The following is a 15,487-nucleotide window of genomic DNA, read 5'->3' on the forward strand; positions in this document are numbered from 1 at the left end:
CCTTCAATACGAAGACCGTAGTGTTTCTCTTCATACCTGAGGCGTAAGTTTTGTTTGTGACTTCCCTTTAAAAGCATTCCTCAACTCTGTCTCTTCCAGTCTGATCAAATCTCCAGTCTGTCTCTGCTGCCCTCAAAAACGTGAGATGAAATGGAAACCCAGTGCTCTCAAAATGTCTGTTCCCGGGGAAAGCAGCTGCAAACAGATGCCAAGTTCTGTAGCAAAGCAAAGCTCCTCTGCCCCAGGCTGCAAGGAGAACCACCCTGGTGTTGGACACCAGCGATTCTATACAGAACAAACAGTGCACAGTTACGGGAAACCCCGGCTAGGTGCAGAAAAACCCAGTGGCAGTGAAGCGCCCGCGGTCAGATTGTTCCACCAGTCAGGACTGGCTGTAAAACTAACCTGAGATAGTACAGCATCAAGAAAACCCTCTTGGATTTGGTGTTTTGCTTTTGATTGGAGAGCATTTCCAGTTAGGCAGTGGGTTTAGGGCAGTAGAGGACTTTTGGCAGCACCCAGGGAGGCTTCCAGGTTGAACGGGCAGCCGGAAGGGCAGTGATGTGGGCTGCACGCAGAGGCTGTGCCAGCGAGGCTTTCATGGAGCAGTCATTCTTCACAGTCGGCAAAAACATGGGTGAGCTTGCTTCCAGCCACGAGATCTTCAGCACACATTTGGGCTGGGGGTAAAGCAAGGCTCAACTCTAGCCAAAACCCGGGTTTAGCCTGGGGAGAGCAGTATGGAATCCTAGAATGGTTTGGGTTGGAAGAGACCTTAAAGATCATCTAATTCCAACCCCTGGCCATGGGCAGGGACACCTCCCTCTAGATCAGGTTACTCAAAGCCCCGTCCAACCTGGCCTTGGACAGTCGTTCTGCTGCGTCCCATCAGGGGTGAATCAGGTGTCCAGCGGAGATGGGAGGGAAGCGGTGGTGTTCACTGAATGCTGTCTTCTCCATCTTAATCCTTAGGAAGGAAAAACCCTTCTTGAGCCTCCTGCTCAGGTCAGTGGGACACAAGGGTAACACCTTGTCCTGCAAGCCAGGCACCAAACAGGGTCGCTCGTACCGAGGGATGTTCTTCTTTTGGAAGAAGCAAAAAGGCCAGCACCAAAACAGAGGCTGCAAAATAACAGCAAGCAATGAACCTGACCTCCCGCCTCTGTTTTCAGCTTTGGTCTGCCAAATTTGCGGTTTGCCTGGCGGGAAGGCAAGTGGCATCTTCTGGGCAGAGCCCAGAGCATCTTCTGGGCTCTCCAGGAGGAGAGCAGAGCGAACCAGCTTCTCTCTGCACCTCGGTAGGAAGCAGAGGGACAGACAGCAAAATAGAAACCACCCTTGGTTAGAAAGCTAACCAGGCGATCGCAAACCTGTCTGATTAACAGGTTAAAATGTGCTCAGTTCTTCTCTTCTGAAGCTGATGGAGAATGTGCCATCAGTGAGGTACTGGCTTGTACGTGTCCGGGTGTCCTGGATTTATAGCAATGCGTTTCCAGTACGTTCAATACGGGATCTACAGCCAGACCTATGGAGGAGCATTCAGCCTTCTCCTCCAGCAGTAGGGGTGCAATGAAGAATCCTGCAAGGCTGCTTCGTGCCTCTCCGTAGTCAGCCAAGTCCAGGCAGGTTCTGGCACTGAGTTACACATTCCACACACACACACACAAAAAAAAAAAAAAAAAAAAAAAAAGAGCCGAGAAAATGAAGAACGCCTCAGGATTCAAACTTATTCAAACTTAAAGGGGAGGAATAAAAGCACCAGCGCTGAAAATCAGGAATGACAGTGGCACGGGCTACAGAGCATTAGACAGCGAAGTGATGCTGAAGCGTGTATGTTAGCGTAGGTCAGTGCGTGTTAGACTGTCATGAGCGCTCTTGTCACTGGGAGAGTAGATTTGTCCCCCTTAAATTTCCCATGGAGTCCCAATAGGTGACAGTTCTCGCTTCCCATGGAAAACAGGAGTGTGAATCAAGAAGAAATCCATTGAAATCAGGAAGTAAAGCCAGCCTGTAACATTAGAAGGAGAAAAGCCTGGTGCGGTGCTCGGCATCCAGATTGTCCCCAGATGTCTGACGGGGCTCATGCCCTGCATCCCCGCTGCGTGCCCCTGCCCAGCTCGTGGCTCGAGCCAGCCTGTGGCTTTGCTGTCCTGCTTCTGTCCCGCAGCCCTCTGTCTGTCCAGGATGCCGATTGCTTGGCGGGGGCAGCCGGGCTGAACTGTCAACGGGTTTTTGCATTTGTCTCGCTGCAGAGGCAGGAGCGGGGTCTGTGCCTGGGGCAGGACCGGGCTGGAATTCAGGATCTCACGGCTGGTGACTTCTGAATCCCCAGAGCGCTGCTCCCGTGGCCTGGCCTAAGTTCAGTCCTAGTAATTCAATTAGCAAATAATTGCCTGCGCAGCATTTGAAGCGATACTCGGTTGGGAATTAAGGTCCTGTTGCTGTCACAAGTCATTTGGTTGCCACCCTGGAGGTGGCCGCATAAAATCAGGCATTGCAAAAGAGAGCAGACGGAGCACAGCAGGCTTTTTTTTGTTGTTTTTAACATGTAAACGTATGTTAAATTCCGATTCCCCAGTCGGGTCTGAACCCAGACCTACCTTGTCCTTCCCTTTCACCAGAGCTGTCAGGGTTCAAGCTGACAGGACAAGCTCTGGCCTCGCAAGGTCCATCCTCGGCCAGCTCCTCCATGGTTGGGGAGGGAGAAGATCCCCATGATGGAACCTGGGTGCCAACCAGCCTGCTGGTGTGCAGTTTCTGGCGGGCTCACCACTGCTGTGACACCGGCCAACCCCTTCCCCTCGTCCCTTTTGCAGGCAACATGTGAAAGGGGCTTTGCAGCCATGGAGGAGACACACCAGAAGAAGATCGAGGACCTGCAGCGGCAGCACCAGCGGGAGCTGGAGAAGCTGCGGGAGGAGAAAGACCGCCTGCTAGCAGAAGAAACAGCTGCCACCATTTCAGGTATGGGGACACACCAGAGGTTCCCCGTGATGGGGCAGCTCCATGTTGATGGGGACATAGGGATGGCGTTTGCTCCCGTGTGGAGGAGTAGAGCGTGGGGTGGGATGAGGGCTGGGTGGGGATCACAGGGAGATGGAGAGAGGCTGGTGGGACATACGTTTCGACCGGGGGCCCATCTCCTGGTCCTTCTCCAGGCTTGGTACCCCTCTCCTTGGCTGTAAGATTGTCTGATCAGTTTTCTGTTCCATCTCAGAAAGGCAGTAGTCATTCCTGTGGTTAATTTATTGCCGATTCCACACTGAATTAATTCAACGTCCCAGGGAGTTTTAAAGTGCTGGAGCCCAGGGTCTCTGCATTAGGAGTCCCACAATCCTGGAAACAACATGTGAATTGGATAATCATTTGGACTAATAAAAGTGGGATTTGCAAAAGCCCCTTTGCTGGGGCACAGACTGGAGGGGCCGCAAAGCAGTGGGAGGTTCGCTGGGATGGCTCGGGTTTTGTTCCTTTAACAAACAAACAAACAAACAAACAAACAAACAAACCTGTCCTTGGGTGGAGCGGTGCTGGGTGCTAACGCTGTGATGTCCCGCGCAGCCATTGAAGCCATGAAGAACGCGCACAGAGAGGAGCTGGAGCGAGAGCTGGAGAAGTCCCAGCGCTCCCAGATCAGCAGCGTCAATGCCGACATCGAGGCCCTCCGAAGGCAATACCTGTAAGACCATCATCATCCTCCGTCTGTCGCTTTGTCTCGCAGGGAGATCACGTGTGTGGGGAGGCCCCTTTCTCCCCATTGATTTTGGCAACGAGTTAGGGGCAGACCTGTCATCGCAGGGACCCTCTTCCCTTGGTCCCGACCCAGCTGCTCCCATGGGAGGCTCCTGGTTGCTTTGTAATCTTTTGGGCTCCAGGTCAATGTCCCCACGCTACCCAAATTCAGCTGCTTTATGGTCACCAGAAGTAGCAGATGTGCACACGCGGTGCTGCTTTTCACGCAGCTGCTGCGGGAGGGTTGCTCAACCAGATCTAACCAGGGGAGGAAAAAACACTTAACATTTCATGGCAAGGCAATCCTCAGGTGGGAGCCGAGCAGAACGGCCAAGCAGCTTTCTTAACCTTGATGCATCTACCCAAGATGCGTAGGTGTGCAAATACACCGGGTCCCGAGGCCCCAGAGCAAACTTGATAGATCTCGGCTCAATTTTGGAAACCTGAGGAAGTCCTGCCATTTAACTTCCTAGAGAAAGATCTGCTGTCCCTGTGCCCAAGCATCGCCACGCCAGGAGAGGGAAGGCCTGGCTTGCTCTAGGCTTGAGATTTTACCCAAAGGACTTTCCCAAGTCCTCCTCCGCAGTGCTTAGATCCCTGTTGGGTTGTCCCAGGGTGTTGGAGGAAGAGTGGGCACGGGGGGGTGTGTGCGGGGAGGGCACTACCCGGCGTGTGTTTCCCCAGGGAGGAGCTGCAGTCGGTGCAGCGGGAGCTGGAGGTCCTTTCGGAGCAGTATTCGCAGAAGTGTTTGGAAAACGCCCACCTGGCGCAGGCGCTGGAGGCTGAGAGGCAGGCCCTCCGCCAGTGCCAGCGGGAGAACCAGGAGCTCAACGCCCACAACCAGGTGAGGGTCCCCGCCGTGCCCAGGCAGGGGGCGTGGGCTGGGGGTGACGGGCGATCCGCCCAGCGGGCAGCGGCAGTGGGCTCTGTGCCGAGCCACAGCTGCGATCTGCCCTTTCCACAACGGCTGTCCTCCTCTTCCCAGGAGCTGAATAACCGCCTGGCTGCGGAGATCACGCGATTGCGGACCCTGCTGACCGGGGAAGGCGGGGGAGAGGCTGCTGGATCGCCTCTCACGCAGGGCAAGGACGCCTACGAGCTGGAGGTGAGCTCTGCCGTGCCAAAGGGGCGGCACTGGTGGGCACAACGTGCCTGCGGCCCCCCGGGAGCATGCCACAGCCATCCATCCCTCCACACAGCAGGTCTGCATGTGCCTCGTGGGGTGCAGTGGGGCCAGGAGCTTTTGGAGTCCTGATCTTCCCTTCTCACCATGTTGAGCCAAACACCCACTCTTCCTTCTCCATCCCCTGCTTGTCCCCTGGGATCCAGTCTGCACAAAGCAGTGGGAACTAACAGAAAATCTAGTGGGAGGTGTCCCTGCCCAGGGCAGGGGGGCTGAAACTGGATGATCTTTAAGGTCCCTTCCAACCCGAACCATTCTGTGATTTTATGAAACCAAGGGGTCGAAGTCCCACGAGACCCAGGAGTAATTTTCTTGTATGAACCAGCAGCTTTGCGGTGCTGGCGTGGAGCCGGCGTGGGGCTGAGCCTCCAGCCTTGGCTCAGTGGTCAGCGGGCGCAGTGGGTGAGCATCTCGGGGTGGCACTGTGTCTACTTGGGTGCGAACACGCGCTGCTTTTGTTCCCACAGGTCCTGCTGCGGGTCAAAGAATCAGAAATCCAGTACCTGAAGCAGGAGATCAGCTCCCTCAAAGACGAGCTGCAGACGGCGCTGAGGGTAATGCCCGGGGACATTTCTGCAAATCCTCTTACGGGCTGTGGTCTGCTCCTGTCTGTGTGTGCACGCTTAGATTCCAGCTCACTTGTCCCCACGTTTGAAACAACATTTAATTTTTCCCCTGAATGGGATTGAATACCCATTTTGGTGTCATCAGCAAAGCACTCCACGACTGTGTCAGCTCAGGGCTCACGCCTTCTCCCTGCTTGTGGGAAAATATCCCCTTCGGTGTTTTTCCCTTATTTCCTGTCACATCAGTTTCAGATTTGAAATGGCAAAAGTAATCAGTGTCAGAGATCTGCCCAGCCTCCCAGCATCGGATCTGGTTTGCTCCGGACAGCCTCTTTGCCAAGGCCATTTCTGGGAATTCTGCTTCAATTCCGTGTCTTTGCTAAAATTAAAACCCACAAACAAGTAATCCTGTCAGGAAGGGGCTGCATGCACAGGCAGCGCTGTGTGCTCGCCGCTGGGCTCACTGCTTTCTGCCTGTCTCTCTCGAGTCCCATACTGCTGAAATGCGTGCGTTGTCCCGACCGAGCATTTCTCCCCGCCGCCGGCTCTTCTTCCGTCGGCGTTTGCCAAGCCTTCAGTGCCTTCACGGCCCCCTCGGCTCCAGCTGTATGTCTGACTCCGTTGGGTTGTTCTTGTTCCTTTGCCAGGATAAGAAATACGCCAGCGACAAGTACAAAGACATCTACACGGAGCTGAGCATCGTGAAGGCCAAGGCAGACTGCGATATCAGCAGGTTGAAAGAGCAGCTGAAAGCAGCCACAGAAGCTCAGGGAGAGAAATCCCCTGTGAACACCACTGTATCGGGATACGGTCAGTCCTCCTCCAGCAGCTTTAAGCAATCGTGGGCGCCTCGAGCTAACGCGTGCCTCCTGGCGTACAAGCCCTTGTGCGGTAACGGGTCTGAGTGGTGCTTTTTTGCCGTTTGATGCCGCTTCCCACCTCTGCTCCTTACAGACAACCTCACCGGGGATGGCAGGGGCCAGGCAGCCCTGAATTGCCCTCCCGGGGCAGTTCCTCCTTCCGGCCCCACGGATGGGAAGCGGGTGGGCTTTGAAAGCCTCCGGGCATTTTGCATTGGGAAAAACCACGCAGCGCAGCGGAGCGGAGACCCCCGAGAGTCCCCTCTGCCCTTCCGGCAGCTTCAGCCGGGCTCCTCGGCGCACTTTCCCGGGCTGGGATGGCAGAAGGGACCCAGCCCTGCTCCTTGCAGGAAGCCCACGAGCACCACGGTAACGCTGCTTCTTTTGCTTCTCCCCAGATATTATGAAATCAAAAAGCAACCCTGATTTCTTGAAGAAAGACAGATCCAGTGTTAGCCGGCAACTAAGGAATATCAGGTCAAAGGTGAGCTCAGATCTCCTTCCCCGTGCGATTAAAATGCCCAGCGTTACTCTCCGGTGGGGGTCCCAGGTGGGAAGAAATTGGTAGGGGAAGAAAACCGTGAATTTCCCAGTCACTAGCGCCAGCCTGGATGGCACTGGGGAGAAAAGTGAGCTTTTGACTGCGAAACGGCTGGCTGTGCAGCCAGGCAGGGCAGACACACTCCTGACTGCTGAGGTCGAGGTGCGAAGCTGCTCCCAGCTGAAAAAAGGACAAAGTTCACCCCGTTCTTTGGTCTTTCGCAGGAGGAGAAAGGAGACCATTCTCCCAGTATTTGCTCCCTGTTTTCAGTTGAAATTTAGGTGGTGTCAGTAGGTGGAAACGTGCACGTCATTCTAGGTTTTACGGTGTTCATCACTGCAAGGTTTTTGGTCTTTATATGGATCAACGCCGCCTTGGTCCTGGGCATATTTAACACACGCTTTGCTTGTGTGTTAACACGGTGCAGATGGCCCTGTGTTTCTCCGGCTGGTCTGTATTTGCTGTTGGTCCCAAAGCCCAGTGATGCTGTGCCAAGCTCTCCTGCTTGGCTCGCTGACTGCCAGAGTCACATCACGTTCCACGCTGGCCGTTCCTTTGGGACCACAGGGATAAAAAGGGCAAATAAAGCCGCTGAGAAGCCATCGTTAAACATAGGTCAGTTGGAAGGAAGGTCAGCATGGGCAAAACCTGCTTTGCCTCTCACCACTGGCTACCTGGTGTCTCATGCTGATGTTTGAAGTGGTTGGGACCTTGGGCAGAGCGAGAAGCCGGGTAGCCCAAAGGCTTCTAGCTCGGTGCCCATGCTGGGGAAACGGTCACCACCCGAGCCCTGCGAGCGGCAGGTCATCGGCTTGGGGTGTCTGCGCTGCGCCGAGTAAATACAGAGAGCACCTCTGCGCGTTTCAGGGGCAGCCCAGACCTGCTGGGCCAGCGCTGATGTTGGGTTTCCCCTCACCATTTCAACTGGGACCACTTCTCCCGTGGTCCCGCCTGCGCGTTGCTCGGTGGGGGAAGGAGGAGAGCAAGCATGGGCTCTGCCCGGGCGCGCTGCCGGCTCGCATCGCTGCCGGGGCTGGGGGGCTGGGGCTGCGCGAGCGCCGATGCATTCAGGATTTATGAGCTTCTTCTTTTGTTTTGTTTTGTTTGTTGTTTTTTTTTTTTTTTCTTTATTTTGCTTTTTCCTTCAACAGTCCGTTATTGAGCAGGTCTCATGGGATAACTGAAATGAACCCGAGTCCAGGTTCCCTGCCACGTAGGTAAACAAACCGGCACCCACCAAGCGACGCAGCTGCCCGCTGGAGCGGCCCACTTTTGCATGCACTGCTCACACCTCCACGGCAAACGAGAGCCTTTCTTCTCTTAATGACTGACTGGTTCATTCACGGCTAATTATTTCACTGGGGGAGGGGGAAGGGGAGAAGTCAGAGTACCCAAGATCCGTAGTAAATGCAGTCTCTCTGGCTCTTCCCTGGGGAATACGGCTTTCTCGCCTTCCTGCTCCTCCCACCCTCGCCAACACAGCTAACCATCGCGGAGAGGATTTGGACACGGTGGGGCACGTTTTCCTGTTTGCTGTGTTGGGAGCGCGGGACGCTGAGTGTGCATGCTTGAATGACTCTGCATGCCTCAGACTAAACTTTAGCAACATCCAGGTCTTGTAGGAGAAATAGCCGTTCTGCTGTTAGCCCAGCGGAGGAGTGGGTCAGTGATGCCTATAAATTTCCCACAAAGGCCAGCAGCGTGTAAGATGGTGGCCCCCCCTGTCTCAGCTGCAGAGGGGATGTCCTCGGCTGCCCTATATTTCCTTTACCTGTAATTGCTGCTTCTTTAGGTTGATCTGTGCCTGAGCATAAGAGTCCTCCTTGCCCAGTAACCTCCTCCTGCTGCTCCCCAGGCTTCTTCCAGCTCCCCGGTGTCTACCCCGCTGCTCCATCCCTTGGCACTGCGCCCGCATCCCACACACTGGCCTGAGGCTTCCGAGCTCATCCAGCAAAAAGAGGGAGCTGACGAGAAACAGACTGATCCTAATGACCCAAATATCTCGAGTAACCGGAGCAATAGTTAATTTACTGGCCGGTGGTAAAGACTGAGGTTAGAGCACCTGCAGAGGGAGGTTAGAGAAGAGGGGAGGTCCCCAGCATGGTGGCAGAGGGGTGGCTGGAGAGCCCCAGGAGGTCGGATGGAGGATCCCTTTATCACAGATTTCATCCTACGTTAGTCTCCCTTCATCAGGCTCCCGTCGACAGCAACTCAAATGGGTTGTGTGACTGCCTAAGGGGTGAATTTCCTGGACTTTGTACCATCAGGCAGAATAGTCTAATGGTTTCTGTTGTCTCCTTCCATCTGATGAGAAATCAGAAGTACAAACTGGAATGCACGGGCTGCTGCCTATTAAAGAGGCCCAAAGTAAACTTCCTTTAGGAAGCGGGTGCTCAGAGACTCGCATCCCCAGAGACCCCGCTGCCCGTTGAAAAGCAAGCACGCGGCATTGGTAAATTCAGACCAATCCATTTTAGTGCTTTCATTTCCGTGCCGCGTCCCAAAGCTGTTCTGTATTTGTGGGCCAGGGGGAGGAGGAACATTTAAAGAAATACAGTAACCATGGGAACCTGCATGGCCTCGGGGCAAGTTTATCATGGAGCCCTGCCTTGATAAACACACGTCAAACAAAACCCAGCCCCAAAATCTAACCTGCTGCTGCCATTGTACGGTCCCCTGGCACCACGATCGGGGAAGTAAGAGGAGAACCACGATCGGGGAAGTAAGAGGAGAAGGAGAGATGGCTGCCCGTTAGTAGAAGGGGCTTTATTTACAGGCCTGTAAATAATGTTCCAGTTGCAGAGTGAATTCCTTGCAACTCGCAAGGCATCGGCAGGGTTGCCTGCGGGGTGCTGCCTGTCCCGCGGCAGCTGCGGCCCAGCAACGGGAGCTTTTACGGCACGGAGCGGCAGAGCCGTGGCCATCGGCTGGGGAGAAGCCCGTGCCCCCTCCGCAGCACCAAGCAGGGAAACGCACTGGTGCTCTGCTCCCCCGAAGGCCTTACGCCACAGTTTTGGGGCTGCAGGAAGGAGGGAAGGCTGGCTTTAGGCTTGGGCAGCTCCTCAGGCTGGTTTCAGGTTAAAGCTGTCTTACAGGGGGCAAGTAATTTGCTTCTGGGTTTCTGCCCCTCGCGTTGCTGCTTTCCTGGGTCCCCCACACGTAGGCAAGAGGAGAACTCGCAAATCCAAATGCCAAGGGCTAGCGGGACGGGCTTTTCTGTTGGCTAGCTGAGTGTCGTGCCTTGAAATCTGGATGCTGCATCCGAATGGGATCAGCCATCAGATCCTGCTAGACCTGAAGCGAGCATTTAGCCAGTCCTCTGTCTAACCCTGCGCGATAGAGCCAGCTTTGGCTTGGCAGAGCCCCCAGGCTGGGGTTAGAGAAAGGGTGGGATTGTCACTGCTGGCACCAAAACCGCAGTCTCCGGGGCTGCTCGAGCAAAGCCTGTGCATTGACCGGCGCCGGGACCATCCCAGGCAGACGCAGGGTCAGTCGGTGCTGCAGTGGCGCGGGGAGGACCGGCGTGCAGGTCCTTGCTCAGCAGCGCAGCCGATCCGAGCCGGCCTGCCGGGGGCTCCCGCAGTGCCGGGGCTCCGCTGAAATTGCCCCAAGCCATGGCTGCACCGCAGGCTCCGGGGGTCATTTTCCGAGTCGAGCTAATCCCGCTTGCAGCACGGTGTGCCTCTCATTTGCTTCTGGTACGTCGCCTGGTTCGTTTGCAATCTCACCCTCTCTCTAGGCGCCATTCGCCAGTAACTGCCCTCCATAACCGTGTGTTTTCTCTTAGCATGTCCCACTAATCTCTCCGCCAAGGAGGCCATTCTCCCGCTGCCCACGTCTCCTTTGCCTGAGCATCGCACCCCTTCCCTGTGCCCGATGCCCGCCCGCGTCCCACGCTGTCTGTCTTTTGTCTCTCCCAGAGTCTGAAGGAAGGCCTGACTGTGCAAGAACGCCTGAAGCTTTTTGAATCCAGGGACTTGAAGAAAGACTAGTTCTCCCCGCTCCGCTTGACCACGCGCACCTCCCAGCTTGAGGCAGCACAGCACCAGCACCGTTTGTCTCTCGTTCCTTACGACTGTCCTTGCTGTCGTTCGTCTTGACGCCCCCGACGGGACCTGGCGACGCGGTGGGGGTGCCCCCCGCCGCCCCCTCCCCTCCCCAGCACCTTTTCCCTGCTTGTGAGATGCTCCAGAGACTCTGAGAGGGAGAGGAAGGGATCGGGGTGGGGTTTTTTTCCCCTCTCTTCGGCGCTTTGTAGGAGAATCCTTCCTTTACTGTAAACCATTACACTAAGTGTCAGTATTAAGGCTCAGTAGCCTGTTAATAAGCTAGCTCTGTCGTACCAACCGTTTTGGTATGCAAGCAGGGCCTGGGTGGTATCGGCCATACCTAGCTCTTACTGCTGTCAAGAGACCCAGTGCTCAGAGCACGCCAGGAGCCTAATCTAACCGTTGATCTCGATTGCATTAATTGCACCTACAAGGGGGGGGGGGGAAGCTGTCGGGGGAGCGCAAGTCCGTGCCGGCGTACGCAGCCCGGAGGTACAACACTGACATCTCGCTGGAGAAGGACGCAAGAAATGATTCTCCTGCCCCGTGACTGTGCCGTATCCTGAATGTAGGCGATACCGAAGCCCGTCGAGCTTTGGTGGCCGCCCGGGTGGTTATGGATAGGGAGCTGCAGATACTCACCTGCACCGTCGAGTCCGCCCCATCGGCGTGTCTTTGCCTCCCGTCTCGCTGGTGGCCGGAGTCGGTGTTTCGGGGGCCGAGCTGTAAGATCACTTTCTTGCCTCTGTTAGATCAAGCCCAGCACTCTCTTTTTTTTTTTTTTTTGCTGTTACTCCCTTCCTCTCATTGAGTCCCGTGTATCCCAGGGTCTGTGCGCATGTGAAACTCCCTTTTCCTAGTCAAAGGAAAGTAGAGTAGAAAGTAGAGCCATTATTGACTGAAAATGCACAGTGCTCAATGCATATAATGCTCCTTTTTTATCAGCTTCTTGAATTCAACTCTTCTTGTCAGCAGGGCAGCTCCTATTTTAATTCTTTAATCTTTTCGTGAAATAAAGATCTCAAAACCAGTATGTGCTTCAGACCTTCTCAGTCCTAATAGCTTGTGTATTTAAAGCCTACAATTTAGCACCGTGAGGCTGATAGACGGATACAAACAAAAAGCGAGGCGAGGGAGCTGCAGCAGACGGCCAGCCCAGCGGAGGATGCCTTCCCAGAAGAAGCCTTTGCAGCAGCAGGGCTGCCCCGGCACGGTGGCTTCATCCCGGGCTGACGACAGCATTTCAAGATGCCACCGGTAAAGACTCTGGGTCCTGCCTCACCAATGGCCCTGGATCGCTTCAGCGTGCTGGCTTCCCAACCCATGGCTGAAGTAGGCAGCTCTGTGTGCTTTCACGGCTGGTTTTTGGGTCTGTTATGTGGGCGGTACAAGCGCAGCCCTCAGAGCAAACTCTCGCTGGTGACGGCTATTCCCGGTCCTGCCAGGCTGGGCCACGGTGGGGGCCGGAGAGCTTGCCCTCATCGTCCCCCTCGGAGCAGCAAGTCTCTGTTTCAGCCACCGGACCCTCATCGGGAGATGGCGTCGTCTAACCGCGGCGTGAATCAGGCTCTCGTCCAACTTGTGTGGCCTTGCCATGGCCGAGCTCTTGGCTTGACACCCCCTGGGGCACTCGTGGCAGCACATGGCAGCGTCCGGTCCTGCCCGGAGGAGCCACACTTGTCCCCAGCCAAGATGCCAGCACCGCGCAGCAGGCAGAGGACGTATGGAGATGCTCTCCCACTGCAACGCTCTGTAATGTGTGTCTGGATGTACACGGAAGCCCTGGAGACAGGAGGAGGGTAGGAAAGATGTTCAGCCGCTCGGATGCAAAGGCTTTTCCCTCATCAGGAGGCACGTGCCCTCTAAGATATTTTGATGTGCAGCCACTCGCCCCAATCCGAGCTCACCGTAGCACTTTCTGTAGAGCATTGGAGGACGCGGGAGCCTTCCCAGCCATGGACCACCTGGACCACCTCTCTGATCAACCATCAGCCGCTCCCAGGAATCTAGGTGCCGCTCCTTGCGTTGTGTTTGCTTTCACCCATCAGTCAGCAGCCGCCCTAGTCCTCCTCCCACCCCACCGTGAAGGAATGTGGCCTGTTCACCCAAAGCTGCTCGCCATCAGCGTCTCACCTGCATGACGGGAGTCCAAACTGGGGAGGCCCAAAGTGGAAATGGTCACCTCAGCGCCGTCCTGGGGCTGTGGAAATAACTTCTGTCACCACGCTGAGCTAGCTGATGGCCAGCTAAAGGATAGGCTGTTGTTGATAAACCCATGGATGTTGGTAATGCTTAGCACTGGCTTTTTATATCCGTGGCATTGGGTCCTGCTTCCCTTCCAGCTGAGGGGATCCAGATGCAGCTCTCCCTGGTTGTAGCACTTCCCAAATTCAGCCTTTTCCAGGTCAAGTGCTCATGTGTTGTGCTTAGAAGTCCACTTCTGGAGGAAGAGGGTCCTTTGTCACTAGTCGTGTGCAGGGTTTCTCTCTCTCTCTCTCCCTGTCGGCATCTTGCACGTGACTGAAGTGAGAGGTCTGGGGCTCTGGTGTAACCTCACAGTTGGGTGATGGCTGTGTGTTGGGGTCCCCGTGCTCACAGCAGCTGGAACATGGTACTTAGCGGCATCGATGAGCAGTTAAGGGCAGTCTTTTGGGCTATTACTTGGGTGGGGAGATGACTCCATCCACTGTGTTTTGTATATTGTAGACACCTGATTGATTGTCAGGAGACGGTCACCCGCTCCCGGTGCCTGGCTTGGTCCCGTCCAAAGTCATCTCTCCAGCTCTCAGCAGGGATAACCTTTACACTTCATCCCTGGCTGCTCCAGGTCCATGGTGAGCGCTGGCCTCTGTGATCTCCTGGCAGAGGCCTTGAGACACAGCGTTAGGATGGCATGTAGGCCTTGTCACTGTCATTGCTCTTCCCTTACAAGACCTCATTGGCTCCAGGAGGACACCCTCCTCCTCCTCCTCCTCCTCCTCCTCCTCTTCTCTCAAGACATATGGTGGGACTTTGTCCTTTTTAGCCAACTGAGCAGAACACGTGCTGGGCTCCTTCTCACCATGTGGACCCTGACCTTTCCGATGTCCCCTAGGAAATCCTGCTTTTTTCTGCAGTTGCTCCGGAGCACTTATTTTAAGTGTGAGGACTAGAAGTTACGTACCTTGCTATTTGCATCGGTGGTGTGGAGGACACAAGGTGGACCCTTTCTGGTACAGGATCATGCCACTGAGCATCGCGAGGCTCCCCACGGAGGGAAGTTTCCTGCTCTACACTTGCATACACCAAGAAATCCTCTCTTGCAGCTGAGAGTCCTGCCTAGGACGAGGTATTGAGCCTGGCGAATAAGAGCACTTGATTTCTTTGCCAGTGCTCCGGCTTCGAACCGTATTTCTTAATGTAGAGAACGGCTGGGTGAGTGGAGGGCACACGTGGAGTGATGAGGTGGGGATCGTCCCCAGCTTTTGACTCAGCACGTGTAAATACGTTTGTGGTTTTTTTGGTTTGTTTTGTTTTGTTTTTTTTTTTTTAAGAAAAGGGGTGAGGATGGGCAGAAAAGCACTGCAGTGTGTTGGCGAAGGTGGCAGCGCTTCGGTGGCAGATGGCGCAGGAAGGCGGAAGAAGGTGTGATGGAAATGGGGCGGCACGGGGAGCTGTGCAGAGCCCGCGGGTGCCGCAGACGGGGAGCGGCCGGAGACGCACTTTCCGCTTGTGCTCAGGCCTTGACTTGCCCTGTGGAGGGAGGCGATGGGGGGGCGGGATTGTTATTTATACACATAGAAAACCATACTGGTGTTTAGCGGCGGGGGGGGCGGGGGGGGGAATCACCCAGGAACACTCGTGCAGCTCTTGCTCCTTTCCTGTAGACGTGCGCATACACTACGCAAGGGGACGTATAGAACTTCTGAGTCCCCTGTGTCAGTTCTTCACCTGAGGCAACACAGACGGTGTTTTGCTTCTCTCCGGTGAGGCACTGCCGGGCGATCCGGCGTCGGCAGGAACGAAGCTGGATTTTTCTTCTCTGTTTTCCTCTAGCTTGTTTTTACCTTGTTGTCCAGAAAATATCAGCCCTCGCATCACCTCCCCTCTTTTTGCGGGCTCCCTGAAACACCTTTTACAGATGTTTTTCATCTTTTACAGGATTCGAATTGCCGTTTGCTAACGGGGGTCAGACCCTGGGGATCAGCTGGTCAGAGGTTTGCAGTCAGGGAACTTTTATTTAATATACACTGTCCAGCGTCTCTGGACCTTCAAATAGCTGAGAAAAGCAAAACAGGCAGGTTTGCTGGGAAAAAATAAAAAAAACACACCTGGCGGTAACTACAAGTATAGCTGAAATAAAATGTGTCGGTGGCAGGAGGAGAGCCGCAGGGAACACGGCGTGCGGAGGGGCGGGTGGGACTGGCCGCCGTTGGCGTGGGTTTAGCAATTCTTAATAAGCCAAATCAGTTAATCTCAGTGCTGAACTTCGTGGGTTTAAAATACTTGTCGCTAAGCGAAGGGGTCTTTTACGGATGTGGTGGTGGTGATGGTGGTCTTCTGTGCTGTAGTACATG

General features: G+C 55.0%; 1 protein-coding gene across 2 annotated transcripts in view; it reads left to right on the forward strand.

Moving 5' to 3' along the window:
• MPRIP (myosin phosphatase Rho interacting protein) overlaps positions 1–14,460 on the forward strand; it is an 85,551-nt gene extending 71,091 nt beyond the window's left edge. The window contains exons 16-24 of one of the 2 annotated variants that reach the window (XM_054210717.1): positions 2,817–2,964; positions 3,562–3,679; positions 4,417–4,576; positions 4,718–4,837; positions 5,383–5,469; positions 6,129–6,291; positions 6,740–6,825; positions 8,034–8,099; positions 10,803–14,460. In XM_054210717.1, coding sequence (XP_054066692.1) covers positions 2,817–2,964; positions 3,562–3,679; positions 4,417–4,576; positions 4,718–4,837; positions 5,383–5,469; positions 6,129–6,291; positions 6,740–6,825; positions 8,034–8,066 — 915 coding nt within the window. In that variant the 3' untranslated portion in view covers positions 8,067–8,099; positions 10,803–14,460. The remainder of the gene's footprint in view (positions 1–2,816; positions 2,965–3,561; positions 3,680–4,416; positions 4,577–4,717; positions 4,838–5,382; positions 5,470–6,128; positions 6,292–6,739; positions 6,826–8,033; positions 8,100–10,802) is intronic. The other variant, XM_054210718.1, reaches the window with a different exon arrangement.
• The last annotated feature ends 1,027 nt before the right edge of the window (positions 14,461–15,487 follow it).

The sequence above is a fragment of the Rissa tridactyla genome, chromosome 8 (genome assembly GCF_028500815.1).
Source record: "Rissa tridactyla isolate bRisTri1 chromosome 8, bRisTri1.patW.cur.20221130, whole genome shotgun sequence".
Lineage (NCBI taxonomy): Eukaryota > Metazoa > Chordata > Aves > Charadriiformes > Laridae > Rissa > Rissa tridactyla.